This window comes from Osmerus eperlanus, chromosome 20 (assembly GCF_963692335.1).
Source record: "Osmerus eperlanus chromosome 20, fOsmEpe2.1, whole genome shotgun sequence".
Classification (NCBI taxonomy): Eukaryota; Metazoa; Chordata; class Actinopteri; order Osmeriformes; family Osmeridae; genus Osmerus; species Osmerus eperlanus.
The window spans coordinates 1,496,348-1,518,075 of NC_085037.1; the positions used below are offsets into that span (position 1 = coordinate 1,496,348).

Consider the following 21,728-nt stretch of genomic DNA (forward strand, 5'->3'; position numbering starts at 1 on the left):
TGGCCTGCAGAAAAGTTTTAATCTCCGGGACCTAGTTACTCTAAACAAATTTAAGGGCATGGAAAAAGACTGTCTGTTGTCTTCATGAGTGTGTGTAATTGTTTTTGTTTTGTTTATGAAACCTTTTTTTTGTACTTCTGCCATTCTTGGCCAGGTCTCTTAAAAAAATGTATTTTTAATCTCAATGTGACACACCTGGTTAAATTAAGGTTAATGTTACTGAAAGGAGAGAGGAGAGACTCAGGAGAGGTAGAAGGATAGGGTACAGACGTGTTTCAAATGAAATCAGAGCCACCCTGATTGACCATGTCATTCAAGGACAGTTCATCGATTCAATGATTGCAGTAGGCTACATTGATTCAATGATTGTAGTACATTTATTTACTTACATATTTATGTAGGCCCTGATTGTTATTTTTGGGGAGCGACAAATCATTGTTTTAAAACTAAACTCCTCATTACACAGAGAAACTTCATTTATTGTGAATAAACTTCATTTATAAGTGTATTTCATGTGTTGGTTTATCTACAGCTGAATTTGTTATCAAATCAACAGAGAATACACTTGTTGCTTTTATGTTAGTATTTATATTGAAAAAAAATATGAATAGAATAAAATGCAGTGCTTCATTATACAGTGAATATTGAACTGTTTCGCCAACATAAGAGTGTGTTTAGTTTGCTGTATTAACTTTTTGAGAACAGCTATCTGAGTTTGGAGAACTATGTCAAATTGATTTATTGATTTAGGTTCATTGATAGTAGTATTTACAGTTGGCTATATAGACTCATTACAAAAGTTACTTTTTATGGCAAAAATAAGGTGTGAGGTTTTGCATGTGGTGGCACTCTAAAACTGTTTCTTGCATTTGAGGAAGTGATACATGCTTTTTAAGCGTTCTAATCAGTTTAAATAAAGAAAGATTAAAATGACTTTGTCCGCTGATCATGATTTTTGCGCCTCCAGGACGCCACTCACTGGAGTACGTCTACACTGCCCTCTCCAAGCCCATTCATCAACTTGGTATCCATGAGTTCACCGCCATGGGCCTGCTGAACGACAGGATGATCGACTACTATGACAACGATCTTCAGAAGAAGGTTCCCAAGCAGGACTGGATGAAGGAGAGACTGGATAAAGACTACTGGGACAAAGGCACTCAGTCACGCAAGTTCAAGGAGCAGTGGTTCAAAGTCAACATTGGAATCCTAATGGACCGCATGCGTCAGAATGACTCTGGTGAGAACAAACACAGACCAGTACTCCAGTCCAGTGCATCATCCACCATATTTGTGTTTACAAACTGTTTATTTGTATTCTTGTTTTGTCTCAGATGTCCATAGTCTTCAGTGGAGGCATGGCTGTGAGGTTGAAGAGAAGCAGGGTTCTGTGAGATTCATCCAGGGCTTTGACCAGTACAGCTACGATGGAGACGACTTCCTGGCCTTCGATGACACCTCTACACAGTGGGTCGCCCCTAATGCTGCTGCTCTGCCAACCAAGAGGAAGTGGGATGGAGAGCAGATCCTGAACCAGTACACCAAGGGTTACCTGGAGAAGGAGTGTGTCGACTGGCTGAATAAATTCATGGATTATGGCGAGAAATCCCTTCGTGAAGAAAGTAAAGGAAGTGAGTAGTTATATTGTATCTGGTGTGAGGTGTGCTGAGCAAAATTCCTCACGTAAGTATTACCGGTACATTTGACTTTGAATAATTAAATGTTTAGGGCATAGATCTGTAACTCTGTAACTATGTTTATTTCCTATGTAGAGCCTCCCGTTGTCGAAACATATGGTAAAGCGTCCAAAACCGTGGGGAATGTCAAACTCACCTGCTGGGCCACTGGATTCCTGCCTAAAGACATCACCCTGCACATCAGGAAGAATGAGGTGGTCATCTCTGATGGCGTGGAGACTTCAGGAGTCCGCCCCAACCATGATGACACACACCAGATTTGGAAACGTGTTGAGATCCCCATGAATGACCAAGGAAATTACGACTGCTTTATTGACCACCAAGCCTTGGTTAAACCAATTATTGAAAAATTCCCTGGTAATACAATGTCACCTCCTTCCGAACATATCCAAGTAACACCTATTTCAAACATATTTAGAAAAAAGTATCTTATATTAATGATATTTCTGTATCTGTTTCTTAGTTGTGTTTCTAACACTGTTGATTACGACAAACTACTGTAGTCTTGATGTGTGTCATCTGGCTTCATATTACTGGCTCAATCATTTCTCTCCCGTTATTTGCAGAAAACAAGTGTGGTGACTGTCCTCTGGTTAAGGTCGGGACTATTGGTGGGGTTGTGGGCTTCATCGTATGCCTGGCCTTTGTTGGAGGGCTCCTGTTCATACTTTATAAAAGAGGCATCATCAGTAAGTAGTGCTTAGACTGGTTCCATTCAAATAAGTATTTCTTAAAGATTTAGCATCTCAGCGTTTATTTTTATGATTCTCAAACGAGACACCAATGTAACAAAGTTGTCCTCTTTATCTTTCAATTCAGACCAGGCAAAAAATAAATATTCTCAGTGGAGGAATAAGACATGAATAGATAGAATTAGAATGAGAATTCAACAGATGACATACGATAACTTCAACATAAGATAAATCTTTTTTAAATGTATTTTCTGGGAAAGCTGACATGTATAATGAAAATATGAAATTATTATATCCTTTGCAACAATGTAAATGGAACATCAGGGAGTTTAAGGTTACTATACAGTGCATGTACTGCAGTTAACATGACATTTCCTTTCAGCTCTACCAAGACTTACAATGGTAAATGGAAGTAATGGAAGTAAACCTCCACAACCAGGTCAGTTACAGTTTAAAAGAATATAATAAAAGTCATGTATTTTAGTGTTTGATTTACACTGCTATTTCACAACTTTATGGTTGTTTTACACCTTCTGAACAATTAGGTCAGTTACAGTTTAAAATAATATAATACAAATATGTGTTTTAATTTTAATGTTTGAATTCCCCCCTATTTCACAATCGTTTGTTGGTTCTAGAAGAAAATATGTATCTTTCTGTAGTATTCATTTCAGATCCTGAAGAAGGGTAGTCAGAGGAAAGTGATGCAAGCATAGCATTCAAGTGGCACCCTCAACACTCATATGAAAATTTTCTTTTTAAATGACATATGCAGTAAAATGTTCATTGTTGTGCATGTTTTCTTACATGATTAAGGCCCTTGAAAACAAGTTGTATGCTATTATGAAAGTATTATTTAGAAAATACTGTATCTTGATGATAAGAGCCTCGACCACTCATAGTATTGACAGGCAAAGCAAATGCATCAGATCATCTTTTTGGATTCCTAAAGAAATCCGAAATTTGCTTTTGTGCTGACAATTTCTTGTGCTGTTGCACGCCTGTTTCCAACAAGTGTGTTGTCACGTGAGACCTGAATGTAATTTCCAACCTGACTGACATTTTTTGTACATAAGATACACAATTAACCACTTAATGAAATCAAAATACAACTAGAAAATGAACATAACCAACAAAAAGAAAAGACAACTTTTTATTCATTATTTTTCCAATTTAGTTTTGACCAGGCCGCCCATCTACTCTCCGCCAGGGGGTGCAGCAGCCCCCTCCGCACTCCTACCTACCTCGAACTTGGTTCCAGGTAAGACATGACTGTTACAGATGATGTTTCATTGAATCTGGGACACCAGTGTTTTCATTATATCATTACAATGTTGTCCCTACAAAATGTATCTTATAAAAGTCCTATTTTGTGTCTCACGTCTGCTTCACTTCTCTTCAGTTTTACACCTGACTGAAATCTTGGGGTCGTGACTCTTCTCCCTGCTTTATTTTTCAGGAAACTCCAGTGGTGGGACCCCATCTCTGACTGGCAGCACTCAGAGTATTGGTGCTTCTGCAGGTTAGTGTCTTTAACATGGCAACATTTCCACTCATCCATTTGTTTCTTTGGATGGGATGACATCAAAGCTGTTTGGATGGAATGAAACTATGCTCATTTTGTATTTACTTATGACTTATTATGCTTATTATGTTATCCCTACATATGGTACATATGGTACACAGATTTTTGTGGCAGATATAAAAGATGTATCATAATATTAACTAAAATGCTTGTTTATACTATTATATCTGTCAGAATATTTTGTTTTCAATCTCTTTTTTGGATGTGAAAGAAAGCAGTGACAGCAGTTCTGATTCTGGTAGTTTATTCATATAGGACTTGGAACGAGAAAATTCACAATATTTCTATTGTGTGTCCCACTTCTGCTTAATTTCTCGTCAGTTTTACAAGAATGAAATCTTGAGGTCGTGACTCTTCCCTCTGCTTTATTTTTCAGGAAACTCCAGTGGTGGGACCCCATCTCCACCTGGCAGCAGTGTGGTCATTGTTGTGTCTGCAGGTTAGTGTCTTTAACATGGTTAACATTTCCACTCATCCATTAGTTCATATGGGATGACATCAAAGCTTTTGGGATGGAGTGAAACTATGATCATCTTGTATTTACCTTAACCCTTGTGCTGACTTCGGGTCACATGACCCAAAGGTTCACAACGAGCCATCGTTGTGTTTACCCAATTTTACCCAATACAAAAACAATAAATAGCATTTTCTTTTAACCTTCGCAATGTGGGGGGTCTGAGACAGCCCGACGGTTAAAAGAAAATTCCTCACTTTGTTTTTGTATGCAGTAAAGTTATCGCAATACAACGGTGGGCCACAATGACTGATGGGTCAGAATGACCCGAAGATAACACAAGGGTTAATCTATGTTCATTTACTGTCACACAATCATGAAATGTTTCATGTTAAGTCTACAACATGGTAAATCTGCAAAGAACATTGAAAACAAAGTGGTGAATTCAATTGTTTTTCACCCAGTGATATTTTAGGTCATTAAGTGGTGTTTATATCTAACAAACTTTTCTTGGTCCTTCAGAGACAGCAGATGAATCAACTACACTCTTACTGAACAAGGAGTCCACACAACACATGAACGGTCAGTATAAAGTCCTTAACTGCAAGCGCTCACACAATGTGCGAATAAGACAAAATTATGTGGCAATATGTAGTTCACATAAGTTATAACAAGCCTTTAAATCCTGAAGAAGGGTAGTCAGAGGAAAGTGATGCAAGCATAGCATTCAAGTGGCACCCTCAACACTCATATGAACATTTTCTTTTTAAATGACATATGCAGTAAAATGTTCATTGTTGTGCATGTTTTCTTACATGATTAAGGCCCTTGAAAACAAGTTGTATGCTATTATGAAAGTATGATTTAGAAAATACTGTATCTTGATGATAAGAGCCTCGACCACTCATAGTATTGACAGGCAAAGCAAATGTATCAGATCATCTTTTTGGATTCCTAAAGAAATCCGAAATTTGCTTTTGTGCTGACAATTTCTTGTGCTGTTGCACGCCTGTTTCCAACAAGTGTGTTGTCACGTGAGACCTGAATGTAATTTCCAACCTGACTGACATTTTTTGTACATAAGATACACAATTAACCACATAATGAAATCAAAATACAACTAGAAAATGAACATAACCAACAAAAAGAAAAGACAACTTTTTATTCATTATTTTTCCAATTTAGTTTTGACCAGGCCGCCCATCTACTCTCCGCCAGGGGGTGCAGCAGCCCCCTCCGCACTCCTACCTACCTCGAACTTGGTTCCAGGTAAGACATGACTGTTACAGATGATGTTTCATTGAATCTGGGACACCAGTGTTTTCATTATATCATTACAATGTTGTCCCTACAAAATGTATCTTATAAAAGTCCTATTTTGTGTCTCACGTCTGCTTCACTTCTCTTCAGTTTTACACCTGACTGAAATCTTGGGGTCGTGACTCTTCTCCCTGCTTTATTTTTCAGGAAACTCCAGTGGTGGGACCCCATCTCTGACTGGCAGCACTCAGAGTATTGGTGCTTCTGCAGGTTAGTGTCTTTAACATGGCAACATTTCCACTCATCCATTTGTTTCTTTGGATGGGATGACATCAAAGCTGTTTGGATGGAATGAAACTATGCTCATTTTGTATTTACTTATGACTTATTATGCTTATTATGTTATCCCTACATATGGTACATATGGTACACAGATTTTTGTGGCAGATATAAAAGATGTATCATAATATTAACTAAAATGCTTGTTTATACTATTATATCTGTCAGAATATTTTGTTTTCAATCTCTTTTTTGGATGTGAAAGAAAGCAGTGACAGCAGTTCTGATTCTGGTAGTTTATTCATATAGGACTTGGAACGAGAAAATTCACAATATTTCTATTGTGTGTCCCACTTCTGCTTAATTTCTCGTCAGTTTTACAAGAATGAAATCTTGAGGTCGTGACTCTTCCCTCTGCTTTATTTTTCAGGAAACTCCAGTGGTGGGACCCCATCTCCACCTGGCAGCAGTGTGGTCATTGTTGTGTCTGCAGGTTAGTGTCTTTAACATGGTTAACATTTCCACTCATCCATTAGTTCATATGGGATGACATCAAAGCTTTTGGGATGGAGTGAAACTATGATCATCTTGTATTTACCTTAACCCTTGTGCTGACTTCGGGTCACATGACCCAAAGGTTCACAACGAGCCATCGTTGTGTTTACCCAATTTTACCCAATACAAAAACAATAAATAGCATTTTCTTTTAACCTTCGCAATGTGGGGGGTCTGAGACAGCCCGACGGTTAAAAGAAAATTCCTCACTTTGTTTTTGTATGCAGTAAAGTTATCGCAATACAACGGTGGGCCACAATGACTGATGGGTCAGAATGACCCGAAGATAACACAAGGGTTAATCTATGTTCATTTACTGTCACACAATCATGAAATGTTTCATGTTAAGTCTACAACATGGTAAATCTGCAAAGAACATTGAAAACAAAGTGGTGAATTCAATTGTTTTTCACCCAGTGATATTTTAGGTCATTAAGTGGTGTTTATATCTAACAAACTTTTCTTGGTCCTTCAGAGACAGCAGATGAATCAACTACACTCTTACTGAACAAGGAGTCCACACAACACATGAACGGTCAGTATAAAGTCCTTAACTGCAAGCGCTCACACAATGTGCGAATAAGACAAAATTATGTGGCAATATGTAGTTCACATAAGTTATAACAAGCCTTTAAATCCTGAAGAAGGGTAGTCAGAGGAAAGTGATGCAAGCATAGCATTCAAGTGGCACCCTCAACACTCATATGAACATTTTCTTTTTAAATGACATATGCAGTAAAATGTTCATTGTTGTGCATGTTTTCTTACATGATTAAGGCCCTTGAAAACAAGTTGTATGCTATTATGAAAGTATGATTTAGAAAATACTGTATCTTGATGATAAGAGCCTCGACCACTCATAGTATTGACAGGCAAAGCAAATGTATCAGATCATCTTTTTGGATTCCTAAAGAAATCCGAAATGTGCTTTTGTGCTGACAATTTCTTGTGCTGTTGCACGCCTGTTTCCAACAAGTGTGTTGTCACGTGAGACCTGAATGTAATTTCCAACCTGACTGACATTTTTTGTACATAAGATACACAATTAACCACATAATGAAATCAAAATACAACTAGAAAATGAACATAACCAACAAAAAGAAAAGACAACTTTTTATTCATTATTTTTCCAATTTAGTTTTGACCAGGCCGCCCATCTACTCTCCGCCAGGGGGTGCAGCAGCCCCCTCCGCACTCCTACCTACCTCGAACTTGGTTCCAGGTAAGACATGACTGTTACAGATGATGTTTCATTGAATCTGGGACACCAGTGTTTTCATTATATCATTACAATGTTGTCCCTACAAAATGTATCTTATAAAAGTCCTATTTTGTGTCTCACGTCTGCTTCACTTCTCTTCAGTTTTACACCTGACTGAAATCTTTGGGTCGTGACTCTTCTCCCTGCTTTATTTTTCAGGAAACTCCAGTGGTGGGACCCCATCTCTGACTGGCAGCACTCAGAGTATTGATTCTTCTGCAGGTTAGTGTCTTTAACATGGCAACGTTTCCACTCATCCATTTGTTTTTGTTCCTTCGGATGGGATGACATCAAAACTGTTTGGATGGAGTGAAACTATGCTCATCTTGTATTTACTTTAACCCATGTTCAATTACTGTATGCTACACCATGTTATCCTTTTTTCAGTAGAAACACCTTGTTTCATATCAGTTCATTAAAATGTGTTTCATTACAAAATTTACCTTTTATAGTGCAAAATATTTTTTTAGCAGATATAAAAGATGTATCATATTATCAACTAAATATCTTGTTTATAGTGTTATATCTGTCAAAACATTTAATTTTCATTCTCTTTCTCTCTCATTCTTTTTCAGATAAGAAAGAAGGCAGTGACAGCCGTTCTGATTCTGGTAGTTTATTCATTTAGAAATGACATTTGTAAAGTCATAAAAATCAGATTTTGTGTCTCACTGTCTGCTTCACTTCTCTTCAGTTTTACACAAGTGAAATCTTGGGGTCGTGACTCTTCTCCCTGCTTTATTTTTCAGGAAACTCCAGTGGTGGGACCCCATCTCTGACTGGCAGCACTCAGAGTATTGATTCTTCTGCAGGTAAGTGTCTTTAACATGGTTAACATTTCCACTCATCCATTAGTTCAGATGGGATGACATCAAAGCTTTTGGGATGGAGTGAAACTATGATCATCTTGTATTTACCTTAACCCTTGTGCTGACTTCGGGTCACATGACCCAAAGGTTCACAACGAGCCATCGTTGTGTTTACCCAATTTTACCCAATACAAAAACAATAAATAGCATTTTCTTTTAACCTTCGCAATGTGGGGGGTCTGAGACAGCCCGACGGTTAAAAGAAAATTCCTCACTTTGTTTTTGTATGCAGTAAAGTTATCGCAATACAACGGTGGGCCACAATGACTGATGGGTCAGAATGACCCGAAGATAACACAAGGGTTAATCTATGTTCATTTACTGTCACACAATCATGAAATGTTTCATGTTAAGTCTACAACATGGTAAATCTGCAAAGAACATTGAAAACAAAGTGGTGAATTCAATTGTTTTTCACCCAGTGATATTTTAGGTCATTAAGTGGTGTTTATATCTAACAAACTTTTCTTGGTCCTTCAGAGACAGCAGATGAATCAACTACACTCTTACTGAACAAGGAGTCCACACAACACATGAACGGTCAGTATAAAGTCCTTAACTGCAAGCGCTCACACAATGTGCGAATAAGACAAAATTATGTGGCAATATGTAGTTCACATAAGTTATAACAAGGTTAAGAGTACTGTAGATGCTGTTCCTACTAAGTAGTTACATCTCTTTGTTAGATTTGACATGTTTTTACATATTTCTGGCCGTTCAGGTAACGGGACAGGACCAAAAGAAAACGGGTGTGGTGCACAGCAACCACTGCTTGGCAGCAGTTGAATGGTCAGTTTCAGTGCTTGACTATCCACTGTGTCAGAATCTCTAAAACAGCACTGATGAATTTGTCTGGTAACTTTCTTTGAAAAGTGTTTTTTGTCATACAAACTGTTTTTTAACCCTGTTTTAGAAGTTGAAGAGCACAGCTTTACTCATTGCAATACTGCAATGGCGATTGATTTTAGTCACTGCAACACCTAGTGGTGGCAGATAGACATGTAAGCACTGTACTGTGCTCATGTAGGTCAGTTTTATCCAGTTTAGGTTGCCATATCATTGTATTTTCCTACATTTCTTGTTCCACTTCTTTCAATATCAGTCATGAAACATTATGTACGACCTAGGTGTATTATATGAAAGGGTCTCCCACTGCTAACTAGCAATGTGTGTGAACATTTGTGTTTGAATTGTGCTCGTGTTTTTCAGGAACAGATAATGAACGTCCCAGTGCAGTCAGACACCATGCTGGGGAAATAGAATCCCTGACTGGACAGAGATGAACACATGACAGGGTTCTGTTTGATTGAGTTGATCTTTGCTCCCTCTTATGGGTTTGCAGTCTCTTAAATATTACATACAACTAAAAAACTGGAAGTTAGTTACTTAGATGATCAGGAAGTGTCTTTGACATACGCATGTGGTGGATCAGATCAATCATTAAATAGTTATTGGGATAGCATTCTGATGTACTTTAAATCCAATTTTCCATATTTCCAATTTTCATCTTTCTATCTTCGTGGGACACTTTAGAACACTGGAGGTTCCTGTGTAAGACACACTGCTCCATGTACACAATGTTGTGGCTGTTCTCTCTCTGTCAATAATGTATAATTGTGTATACAATGCAGCTCCATGTATTTTCTTTTAAAATAATTAATGATATATGTTTTATACCTGTTTTTATATTTCTGTTCACAAGGTTTAATGGTCATAGCACTGTACTGCACTGTTACTGTATGATCTAGTTTGAACTGTATAATCAGTGTTAAGTTTAAATATTGATTAATGGGATGAGGGATATCATTTGGTTGTGTTACTTTTAAATCAACGTTGCTGAATAAAACAGAATGTACTGAAACTTTCAGTTCTTCCCCCCGGATGTATCTACCAAGTAGAACAGAACAGGAAGAGGTCTGAGGTCTGCAGTTCCTCATTACATTACATTACATTTACATGTATGCATTTAGCAGACGCTTTTATCCAAAGCGACTTCCAAGAGAGAGCTTTACAAAAGTGCATAGGTCACTGAACATAACAACGAGATAGCCCCAAACATTGTGGGTAACCAAACATGAAGCATACATTGTGAAAACCAAATAAGACCCAAAGGGAAGAATCATAAGAGCATGTAGTTAGACAAGTTACAATTAAACAGCATTGAACCTCAAAAGTGCAAGAGTGTACCTGTGGAAAAAGCAAGCAACAATAATATATTTCACAGCGAGTACAATCATTTTAAGTCAGTTACAACTAACCAACAAGAGTAACAAGTCTCTCAATAAGAGTCATTGTGATCCTGGAGGAAACTAACATCAGGTCCAGCCAAACATTCCTAAGTACCGTTGTACTCCCGGAACAAGTGCGTCTTGAGCCTTTTCTTGAAGGTGGGGAGACAGTCAGGGCCTCATTTACTAACATTGCCTTTGCCCAACCGCAAATAGCGGACGGTGTATTTCCGCATTTTGCATGGTATTTATCAAACCAGATCCTCGCCGGGCAATCAGCGCCCATTAGTGTTCATTAGCGCGCTGTTAAAAGACGGGAAAAATCGCCTGCATGTTACTGCCACCATGGGTGATTCGAGGAAAAGAAAAAAAAAAGTTCAGCGAACAGGAGCTAGAAATATACACACCCACTTTCCCTTATACCCTCCCAGCAGCGGTAATCTGCGTTTTTACTCATGTGCGCTGCCTTTGTAAATACGGTGTTATGTCTTTACCCGCTATTTCAGCCTGAAATGGGCGCAATCCTGTTAGTAAATGAGGCCCTCAGTGTCTCTGATGGAGGTGGGGAGTTGATTCCACCATTGGGGGGCCAGACAGGAAAAGAGCTAGGGTTGGGACCGGGCGCTCTTGAGCGGTGGGACCACCAGACGGTTGTCAGAAGAAGACTGTAGGTGGCGGGTGGGGGTGTAAGGCTGGAGGAGAGACTTGATGTAGTCGGGTGCAGTCCCGTTCACCGCTCGGAAGGTCAGTACAAGGGTCTTGAATCTGATACAGGTCGTGATGGGAAGCCAGTGGAGGGAGATGAGGAGCGGGGTAACATGGGAGCGTCTGGGTAGATAGAAGACCAGGCGGGCTGCCGCGTTCTGAATCTTCTGGAGAGGGCGGGTGGCGCATGCTGGGAGACCGGCGAGCAGCGAGTTGCAGTAGTCCAACTTTGAAAGGACAAGTGCTTGGACTAGCAGCTGGGTGGAATGCTCAGACAGGTATCTCCTGATATTCCGGATGTTGTAGAGGGTGAATCTACACGACCGGGAGACCGCAGCAATGTGGGCTGTGAGGGAGAGCTCGTCATCCATGGTCACCCCGAGGTTCCTGGCGGAGGATGAAGGGGTCACCGTCGCCGATCCCAGGGTGATTGAGAGATTGTGGGAGATGGAGGGTTTGGCCGTGATGATGAGGAGTTCAGTTTTGGCGAGGTTCAGCTGGAGGTGGTGCTTGGTCATCCAGGCGGAGATGTCTGTGATGCAGGCCTCGATCCTAGCCGAGATCCCCGGATCAGTCGGGGGGAACGACAGGTACAGCTGCGTGTCGTCAGCGTAGCAGTGGTAGGAGAAGCCATGGGAGGTGATGATTGGTCCAAGCGAGGTGGTGTACAGGGAGAAGAGGAGGGGTCCAAGGACGGAGCCCTGTGGGACACCAGTGGAGAGCTGGGGGGGCCTGACACTTTGCCTCCCCAGGAGACCTGGTAGGATCTTCCCAACAGGTAGGATGAGATCCACTGAAGTGCAGTGCCAGTGATGCCCATCTCAGAAAGTCTGGCAAGCAGGATTTGATGGTTAACCGTATCAAATGCTGCAGAAAGGTCCAGCAGAACGATGACGGATGACCTCGAAGCCGCTCTGGCAGACTGGAGGGCAGTGGTAACTGACAGGAGGGCTGTTTCTGTGGAGTGGCCAGTCTTGAAGCCCGATTGGTTGGGGTCAAGCAGGTTGTTCTGAGAGAGAAAGTTTGACAGTTGGTTAGATACAGCACGTTCAATTGTTTTAGAAAAGAAGGGTAGCAGTGATACTGGTCTGTAGTTCTGGAGGACGGCTGGGTCAAGGGAGGTTTTTTTGAGTAGAGGGCTAACTCTGGCCTGTTTGAAGGCAGAGGGGAAAGTGCCGGAAGTAAGAGAAGAGTTAAGGACATGGAGAAGAAATGTTATGATGGAGGGAGAGATGGTTTGAAAGAGAGGGGAGGGGACTCAGTTCCTCATGTCTAAAACAACGCAGGTCACTACTGCCATGCTCAGAAAAGGGTGTTGAGGTGGTGAAAGGTCTACTATAATCCTTCTCAAATCAGTTTGGATAGTATCATTTAAAAAGGGGTTGAGAATGAATTTATGTGTCTTAATCATGGTTGTTTTTGGGACGATTTTGCCTGTTAACAGTGGTAAGTTGTTTTATTGCTGTCACCAACGTTCTCCGTAAATAGCTACCATCTCTAGAATCGACAGAGAGAGAAGTGAAGAGTTTAGCACACACAGAAAAATTGAAACAGACGTTTCTATCTACCAACACGCTTGAAAAACAGCAAATTGATTGTAAATTCAACTAATTTGCAAAGATAATGAATCTAGTTTGTTCCTAAGATAAAATTAGCTTTCTTATTTTTAATTGTGGTTTTATATATAAATTGATTCAGTATCACACTAAAACATTAAATAAGAAACATGCTCCAATATGTTTATTAACAGTCAAAAGAATACATGTCTCAGGTGACATTTCACTCAGGCTTAATGTACTGTATATTTGATAACAGATTACTTTGTTGTTTTGGGCAAATGAGGGGTGGAATTTGTGTAAGTGTATGTCTTCTCAAGCTGTTTATTACTGTTCAGTATCTACAGTGTATCTACCAATAGAATACACCTCTTACCATGTGGTATTTTAATACACACCTTTTTATTTCCACTAAGAGTCCTGGGGCCTGTACTACGAATCAAGATTTGGCGTTAGCTAGGTAACTTCAGGTTCAACCCAGGGTTTTCTGTATTACGACGGTGGATCACTTGTTACCGGGGTAGATCGCCATGGTAACACATGCTGAACGCCTAACCTGGTCGGGAGCAGGTTAAGTTGGAGATCAGAGATCAACCGGTATAAAAGCCCCGCCCACTAACTCATTCTTGAGGATAATGGCGTCACCGTTCATAGAATATCCTGTGGAGCTTGGTGCGCGGATAGTGAGAGGTGCGCTCAGAAGAGCCAGAACATTTAGAGACCGACAAACCCTTTCGCATTCCCTCATGAGTATCTTAATGAAAGACATAGATTCTCAGCAGAGGCAATTACGTATCTTTGCCAGCTTCTTGAGCCGTATGTTGCCAATGCGACACATTGAAGCCGTGCGCTCACAGTCCCACAGACTGTATGCATAGCGTTTCGTTATTTCGCTATGGGTACTTTTATAGTGTGGGTGATGCGGAGAAGCTGAGCAAGAACACGGTCTGCCGCGAAATTTGCAACGGATTTTCTTTAATGGCTGTTGCCACCACATTCTGATTAATGGAGTGATGAAAAAGAGATATCCAAAGTGCCCTTTGTAAAAACTTTGGACTCTAATATTTTGACAAAATGAAACAAGGATTTTCATTCTGTCTTCATTCATGTTCTGATTTCCGTTCTGGAAATGTATGCAAATGATATCATATTTTACAACTTAATGCATCATTTGCTCATAGGCCTACATTTACAGGAAACTAGTAATGAAAACTAATATTAGGTCAAATATTGTTATCAACTGGGGAGGTTTCATGTTGATATGTTATCCCTATTCACTGGGGAGTCTCCCTTTAACCCCTTCTGTTGTCCTTGGGTTGCTTTGAGCCATTTTCTAATAATTTCCATATCAGAAATGGGGGGTTCTTTCAACCAAAACATTTCAAACCAAAACAACGTGTATGGTACCGTACAATGCTTTTCACAAGTTAAATAAATGATCATTTCACTACTTTCATTGAATTTGGATGTTTCATTCACTTTTATAGCATTTTTCAAAAAGGATAAATAGGACATTGAAAGAAATAAATGGTGAAAACCCCCACAAAAGACTCAAAATGCACAACAAAAAAGCCACAAAAAGGTATAAAAAGACCAAAACGTAGAAAAAAGTTTAACAAATACATTCTCATGTGTTCTCCCTTCCCTAAGAACACAGAAAAATATGTATGTTTTACGCAGAAAGCAATCACATCTTCCATTTACCATCTTGATGATTCAGTGTTAAGAGAGCACTGTTAAGCCTTCATTGGCCTGAGTGCCCAGTTACAGCCCACAGTCAGGAACCCCTCATTCCCTTACCCATCAGGTGGAGATCCCAAAAAGTGTGCTTTATGTCCGCAGTTTAAAAGAGATTTTACACATAATTCAGACCACCATCAAACCCTGATGGCCGTGTGGATAGGTTTATCAAAACTTTGAAGCAGACACTGGAAAAGGTCATGGAGGTAGATGGGAAAAACTGGGACCAGCTCCTTCCATACGTACTCTTTACAGTAAGGCCTTTACAGGGTTCTCACCGTTCAAGCAACTGAATTGGGAGTTGTCCCTGAGGTCTCCTCGACATAGAAAAGGAGGTTTGGGAACGTTAGCCGTCTGCCCACTGAACAGTATAACATTTCAAGAAGATGAGACACCGGATGGCCCAGGTCTGGCCAGTCATTCGAGATCATCTCCAACAGATACAACAAACCCAAGTATACAACCGCAGGGCTCAGGTACACCTTCCAACTGGGGGAATGAGTGCTAATCCTGTTACCCATCTCCGAGTGCAAGTTTCTGGCTGAATGACAAGGCCACTACAAGGTGATTGACAGAGTCGGCGATGTCAACTACAGGTTACATCAACAGGGCTGACAAAAGCTCACCCAATTGCATCATGTAAGCTTACAAAACAATTGGTCCAGGCTACCTGCCCAACAGGCTCCAGCTACCCAAGCGCTCACTGCACATGCCTCTTTACCCTTTAGTTCCATGGGGGGCCAGCTCAGCCCCAGCCAACGCCAGGACCTCCATGAGATACAACACGACGGGCTCACAACATGACATAAAGACTGAGCCAGTGGTGAGTGTATGCATTAAGCCTCATAGTATCCCTGAGGACCGGAGGGAGGCAATCAGGACAGAGGTTAGAAAAATGCTTATAATTGAGGAATCCCACAGTGCATGGTCCAGCACAGTCCGTGGTCCTAGTCCCAAAGCTTGACTGTACGTAATGCTTTTGCAATGATTTTAGGAGACTCAATGAAGGGTCCCAATTGGATACCCACTCCTTTCCAAGGGTCAAGTAGTTAACCAGTTGCCCGGGGTTTGCACATTCTATCTCAACTCTCGATCTTATCAAGAAATATTGGCAGGCGTAGGATTTTGGCAACACTGTTTTTCATACCTGCCGAAATCCTCCCCCCCCCATATCTTGGGGCATGTGGACAATCTGGATGGCGACACTAACTGGGTAATAGCTTGTCAACTGGTATTGAATACCAGTTGATACCTGAGTGCCAGTTTTTGGCATTCCTAATGTTTGATCATTCATTATCATTCCACAAATTCGTCTTAATGTTTATCCAAAATCTCAGGTTGGCTGTGCTGCCTCAGATGGTTCCATCAGTGTTGTGCTCAAATCCAACTGAGAGGAATATGTCTATGCTGCCTGCCGTAAACATCTCTGACCTGTTTTCATGATCAAGCCTCAAACTTGTTAAAACTCTTATTTAAATTATCACTATTTCTTTCTTTTTTCTAAATATATAAAGTTATTTTTTTGTTTAAAATAAATGTGATGGAACCAATCAAAATGTCATTTTGGCAACCACCCATCAGGGCATTCATGGATGACCTCACAGTCATGACAGAATCAGTCACAGGCTGCCGGTGGATTCTGAAGGGACTTGAAAAGCTGGTGGAGTGGGCCCGGATGCGTTTCAAACCTGCCAAATCAAGATCAATGGTGCTGAGGAAAGGGAAGGTGGAGGACAAGTTCCGTTTTAACATCACAGGCACAGCCATTCCAACTATCACAGAGAAGCCAGTCAAGAGCTTGGGCAAGGTTTTTGACTGCTCTCTGAGAGACACAACATCTATCCAGTCGACCTGCACTGAGTTGGATGGCTGTCTGAAATCCGTGGACAAGTCAGGCCTACCTGGGAAGTTTAAAGCCTGGGTCTACCAACATGACATTCTTCCCAGGATCCTGTGGCCCCTCCTTGTCTACACGGTCCCTATCTCAACAGTTGAGACCTTGGAGAGGAAGGTCAGCAAACACCTCCGGAGATTACTTGGATTACCAAGGAGCCTGAACAGCATTGCACTCTACGGGAACACCAACAAACTGTGACTGCCTTTCGAATCCTTGGAGGAGGAATTCAAGGTAACTAGAGCCAGAGAACTGGTTCAGTACAGGGACTCAAGTGATCCGAAGGTGGCTAAAGCAGGGATCCAAGTGAGGACTGGCAGGATATGGAGGGCAGAGGAAGCGGTTCAAGAGGCAGATGCAAGGTTGTGTCACAGGAGCCTGGTGGGAGTGGTCACACGAGGTCGAGCAGGGCTAGGATCCTTTCCAACTCCCCAAATGAACACCAGGGGGAAGGAAGGGCGACGACTTGTTCAGGAGGAGGTGAGAGCAGCCGTAGAGGAGACGAGAACCTGCAAGGCAGTGGGAATGAAGCAACAGGGAGCTTGGACGAGGTGGGAGAATGTGGTTGAAAGGAAAGAGACCTGGGCTTTGGAAAGCCGAGCCTCACCGCATCAAATTCCTCATCCAGGCAGTGTATGACGTGCTTCCAAGCCCGTCAAATCTGCACATATGGGGCATAGCAGAGACACCAGCATGCCCACTGTGTTCCAAGCGAGGAACCCTGGAACACATCCTCAGTTGCTGTACAAGGGCACTTAGGGATGGTCGGTACAGGTGGAGGCATGACCAAGTCCTCAAGACCATTGCTGAAGCTATCAGCGCAGGACTGGCGTGGGCAAAGCAGTTCCGACCCTCCAAGCAAAACAAGCGGAGCTGGTTCATGAAGGAGGACGTGAGACATAGCGCGCCACTAGCAACGCGTCATTTTATGCGCAGGGCACTCCCTCCTAATAGGGCGGGGTATATAAGGGGTTCCCGGCATATGCATCGCTAGTGCGACATAGACTTCAGTCTTCCTGCTGTTATGTCGTGTCTTTCCGGGTCTGATTTGGAGGAGTTCCATGGGGAGTCATTGGTCGACGACGGACCTTGTGAGGAAGCGGGGATCCCTCCAGCCGGAGGTTTCAAACCCCGTCGGAGTTCTCGTCTGGCGGTGAGGCAGCCGGTCCCGATCGAGGAATGGCCCGTTCCTCGACTCCTTTGCGGATACTACGAGAAGGGTCTTAGTCCACCTGTCGGTCTGTCCCATGAGGAGTTGTACCTCAATTTCATGGACGCGTGTGAGGAGGATGCCGGGGTTTCCGTTCCCCGCAAAGCGCTGGGGAAGAGCAAGCGGGGTTCCGCTGCGGGTGCTGGCCTGGCCAAGAAGCCCAGAGCGGGGTCCGCAGGAGGCTCGGTCGTACCGCCGCCCGACCCCGTGCAGTTTCCTGCTCCCGTGATGAGGCCCGATCCCGTGCTGGCGGCACTGATAGATCTGCGGAGCACGCTCACCGGCATGGATGCCCGTCTCCAGCACCTCGAGGGAGCCAGGGCCTTGGGTGCGGCTCCCGTAGCCGCGGCTGCGGGCGTGCTTACTGCGGTGCAGGAGATCCGGCCCTCGTACGTCTTGGCCAGCGCGGTGCCGGCCGCTGCCTCTGGGGCCTCCTTTCTGCCTCCGTCGGCCGCCGTTCCGGCGAGTCTCCGCGACCAGATCCTTTCAGGTAAGGATGTGAACCTGGTGAAGATCTTGCTGTGTGGGCCTGAATCAGTCGAAAGCCGCATGGTAGAGTGCGGTAATGTGGCTGTGTTTTTGCGGGACGCCGATCCCCGTCTGACTAAGACGCTCACGATGTCGGAATTCGTCGTGGCTTTTGGGGTTTTCCGTGACGTCATGTGCGAGGGGTTCCCCGGGAGGCGAGTCGAACTGGACACGTATCTGGCCATCATAGCTGACCTGTCGCTCTCCTACGGGGGAACGCTGTTCTACGAATATCACAAGGGTTTCTCTGCCAAGGCAGCCCTCTACGTTCAGCGTTTTAATCTACGTCTGGACTGGTCCGTGCTAGATCTCGAGCTGGTTAGCCGCACATTCACCGGGGTTCGTCCCCTGTCGTGTGTGGTGTGTGGGTCTTTCTCCCATCCTACTGGGCTTTGCCCTCTCACGGTGCCGTCTAAAATGGGGGAACCTTCCCGTGACGCGAAGCCTGGGTCCAGCGGCATGGAGCGTCGCTCCTCCAGACGCCAGTCAGTGCTCGGACGCCCATCCGAGGTCGACCTGCCCGCGTCGGTTCCGACCGGCGGGCAAGGGCATGAAATAAATAACCATCCTTCTACCCCTGTTGACATTGGTCGTCTGTCTGACGTTTTGAGTGGTCACCCCAACCGATGTTTTGTGAAGTACCTCCTCACTGGGTTGCGGGAAGGGTTTATGGTTGGGGTGGAATGTGTGCCCACTGTAACTCATGTGTGTACTAATTTGCAATCGGCGCTCAGGGAGCCCGACGTGGTAGACTTGACTAGACTAGATTAAACGAACTGTGATTATCACATCATTTTAACCTCATCACTCACAACTCAGCAGGACATAAGTTCTCAGTATCTAGCGTCTCTACTAGATGTATTCAATCAGTAACTACTTTCAATGACAGTATGGTGTTCACTGTATTAAGGTTTGCTTTTAAATGTGATGTTTTTTTGAATGATCTTTTGCAAAAATCCTGAGCCGCCCCGTCCTGAACGGCCCCGTCCTGAACCGTGAAGTGTTAGGTAGCATTTGTTGTGCAAGGCAAGTCCTAATGAAAATCTGCAGAGGGGACTGGTGCCTCTCAGTCCTTAAACCATGGTGGTTCCACTGGTTGCAGAAGTCTGCCATGTCTCTGTTGATTCAAGGCAGATACACATAATGTCTATCCTCCACCTGAAATCACAAAAAACATAACATTGGACTTTGTCACTATAAGCATGTATATTTCAAGGTGCTACTACTGTATCAATAACCAAAGTAGCAGCAACATCATAAAACTATTCTTATCCACATATCCATGTCAGTTCTTGCTCTAATTGATAAACAAGTGAGCTACCTGATAGCATTTGAGATGTTACAACCTACAGTTTCAATAACCAAGATATACCAATAAAGTGAGTGATTGAGTGAGTGAGCGAGCATCTACCTTCAGTCTGTAGTTTCCATCGATGTGTTATAAAGAATTCAGAGCAGCAACACTGTACCTTCTGTGCAGCCTCTGCAACATTGATGGGAAGGCAGCTGCCTTCAGGTTAATGCAAAGTGCCTGACAAGACAGAAAGATTGACAATGCCCAGATGAGACAATGTATCACTAGAGTACTTGATTATTGACAACCCATTCATGCCAAAATTGTGGAAACCATGCATTTAAAAGCTTTGCATTTCATAGCATTCAACCCCAAGCACAACTGACCTTAGATGTGGTTTGAGTGTAGAATGGAACACGTGAAGAATATCTGCCATCTATCATCAGACCCCTCAGTTGCTCTCCGGTGATGTGATAATGAGGAGCACCTCTAGCTCCACTCCAAGTCAATGGAGCCTGGTAACCGGAACTGGCTGCAACAATAATACAACGCTGTGCTTACAACATTTAAGAGACTGTAACTTGCACAAGCTCTAGGCATGCACTGTTAAATACCACTGCAATTTAACAACAAATGAATTAGGGCAGTAAAAAATACTGCACAAGGGAAAATGCAATGGGCAGCAAGTGAACGATGTGTGAAACAACTCAAAGGACTATCTGAGCTGTGAGCACCCACCCCCACTGAAATGGTTCCCACCTGGTTGTGCATGCCGACCATGGGTGCGACTCTCCTGCATGAGCTCGGACACTTCAGCTATCAGGCCGTCTGCTGAAGCAACATTTAAGAGCGTACCCCTTTGCCCACTCTAGGCTTCGCTGCATTGTTTCCAGCCTGAAAGAAGACAATGGTGGTATTTTTTGTTGTTGTATCTAAACCAGTAATAATTTATCGACCATATCTCATAAGAACGTGAACAAATAGTCGCCTAGGTTGAAGGTTGAGCTTGCTTGCCTTCAGCAGTGGTTTTGCCTCAAAATACCAGCTAGCTAGACTAATCGACTTTAGGTAACAACAAAAAATGAATGTCAAGAATGTGCAGCACTGGAGCCTACTGTACTGACTACTGAGGATAGCAGATGGTTGGGGGTTGAGGCTAACTCGTTTAGCTAGCTACATAACTAGGGGACAGATAGTTGGATATGGACTGTCCAGCCTTAACATGGCAGCTTTCACGGATAAAAACGAAACGCAAATAGCTAGTCTTTATCCAACAGTCTAGACTAGTCAGTGACTGGCTAGCTATCAATGCAGAAGTATCACAGTAGCAATCCATTGCTAAAAAACAAACAAAGAAAAGCTATCCGCACAGCGAGTGACCAAGTTAAACCCCTGTTAGCCTAGCTAGCCAGTGAAGATTACGATTAAGTCACAAATAATGATTTCGAAAAAACTGTACCTTTGTCAACATGGACTGAAGGTCGTCGTGTCCAGGGTTATCCGACAGCAAAAGCTGAGTGCAGTCATTTAGTGTCTGCTTACACTGTCTTAGGAAGTTCCTTCTTGCCATCTTCTCATCCTTCAAACTTCTGTGTGCTGGGCTAAACTTGTTTTGAAATCTTCTGCTTCTACAGTGGGGAGGAGCTGGTACTTGAAAATACAGGGAAGAATCAAATCACACTAGCCCAGATAACTGCAGGAGGAGCTAGGGAAATTGTGGGCAGTGATTTGCATGTGGCGTTTATTTAACGCCTGCAATTGCACGTGTAAATATACAGGCGTTTATTTAACGCCTGCAATTGCACGTGTAAATATACAGGCGTTTATTTAACGCCTGCAATTGCACGTGTAAATATACAGGCGTTTATTTAACGCCTGCAAGCGTTAACTAACGCGTACATTCATGTGTAACTTTCGCCTG

At 42.7% G+C, this 21,728-nt stretch overlaps 1 protein-coding gene and 1 long non-coding RNA gene across 5 annotated transcripts in view; one reads left to right on the forward strand and one right to left on the reverse strand.

Moving 5' to 3' along the window:
• LOC134006758 (H-2 class I histocompatibility antigen, Q10 alpha chain-like) overlaps window positions 1–21,728 on the forward strand; it is a 35,854-nt gene that overhangs the window by 1,431 nt on the left and 12,695 nt on the right. Inside the window, exons 2-21 of one of the 4 annotated variants that reach the window (XM_062445766.1) lie at window positions 968–1,240; window positions 1,335–1,631; window positions 1,773–2,054; window positions 2,264–2,386; window positions 2,772–2,828; window positions 3,567–3,650; window positions 3,849–3,911; window positions 4,351–4,413; window positions 4,951–5,010; window positions 5,614–5,697; window positions 5,896–5,958; window positions 6,398–6,460; window positions 6,998–7,057; window positions 7,661–7,744; window positions 7,943–8,005; window positions 8,359–8,394; window positions 8,533–8,595; window positions 9,133–9,192; window positions 9,374–9,441; window positions 9,862–10,513. In XM_062445766.1, coding sequence (XP_062301750.1) covers window positions 968–1,240; window positions 1,335–1,631; window positions 1,773–2,054; window positions 2,264–2,386; window positions 2,772–2,828; window positions 3,567–3,650; window positions 3,849–3,911; window positions 4,351–4,413; window positions 4,951–5,010; window positions 5,614–5,697; window positions 5,896–5,958; window positions 6,398–6,460; window positions 6,998–7,057; window positions 7,661–7,744; window positions 7,943–8,005; window positions 8,359–8,394; window positions 8,533–8,595; window positions 9,133–9,192; window positions 9,374–9,438 — 1,943 coding nt within the window. In that variant the 3' untranslated portion in view covers window positions 9,439–9,441; window positions 9,862–10,513. Of the gene's footprint in view, window positions 1–967; window positions 1,241–1,334; window positions 1,632–1,772; window positions 2,055–2,263; window positions 2,387–2,771; window positions 2,829–3,566; window positions 3,651–3,848; window positions 3,912–4,350; window positions 4,414–4,950; window positions 5,011–5,613; window positions 5,698–5,895; window positions 5,959–6,397; window positions 6,461–6,997; window positions 7,058–7,660; window positions 7,745–7,942; window positions 8,006–8,358; window positions 8,395–8,532; window positions 8,596–9,132; window positions 9,193–9,373; window positions 9,442–9,861; window positions 10,514–21,728 lie in introns of those variants that run through there. The other 3 variants (XM_062445767.1, XM_062445768.1, XM_062445765.1) reach the window with 3 other exon arrangements.
• On the reverse strand, window positions 19,338–21,418 carry LOC134006759 (uncharacterized). Its single transcript, XR_009927967.1, has 5 exons — window positions 21,267–21,418; window positions 20,546–20,701; window positions 20,194–20,339; window positions 19,925–20,044; window positions 19,338–19,671 (listed from the first exon to the last, which is right to left on the reverse strand). It is a non-coding gene; the product is annotated as an uncharacterized LOC134006759 (long non-coding RNA).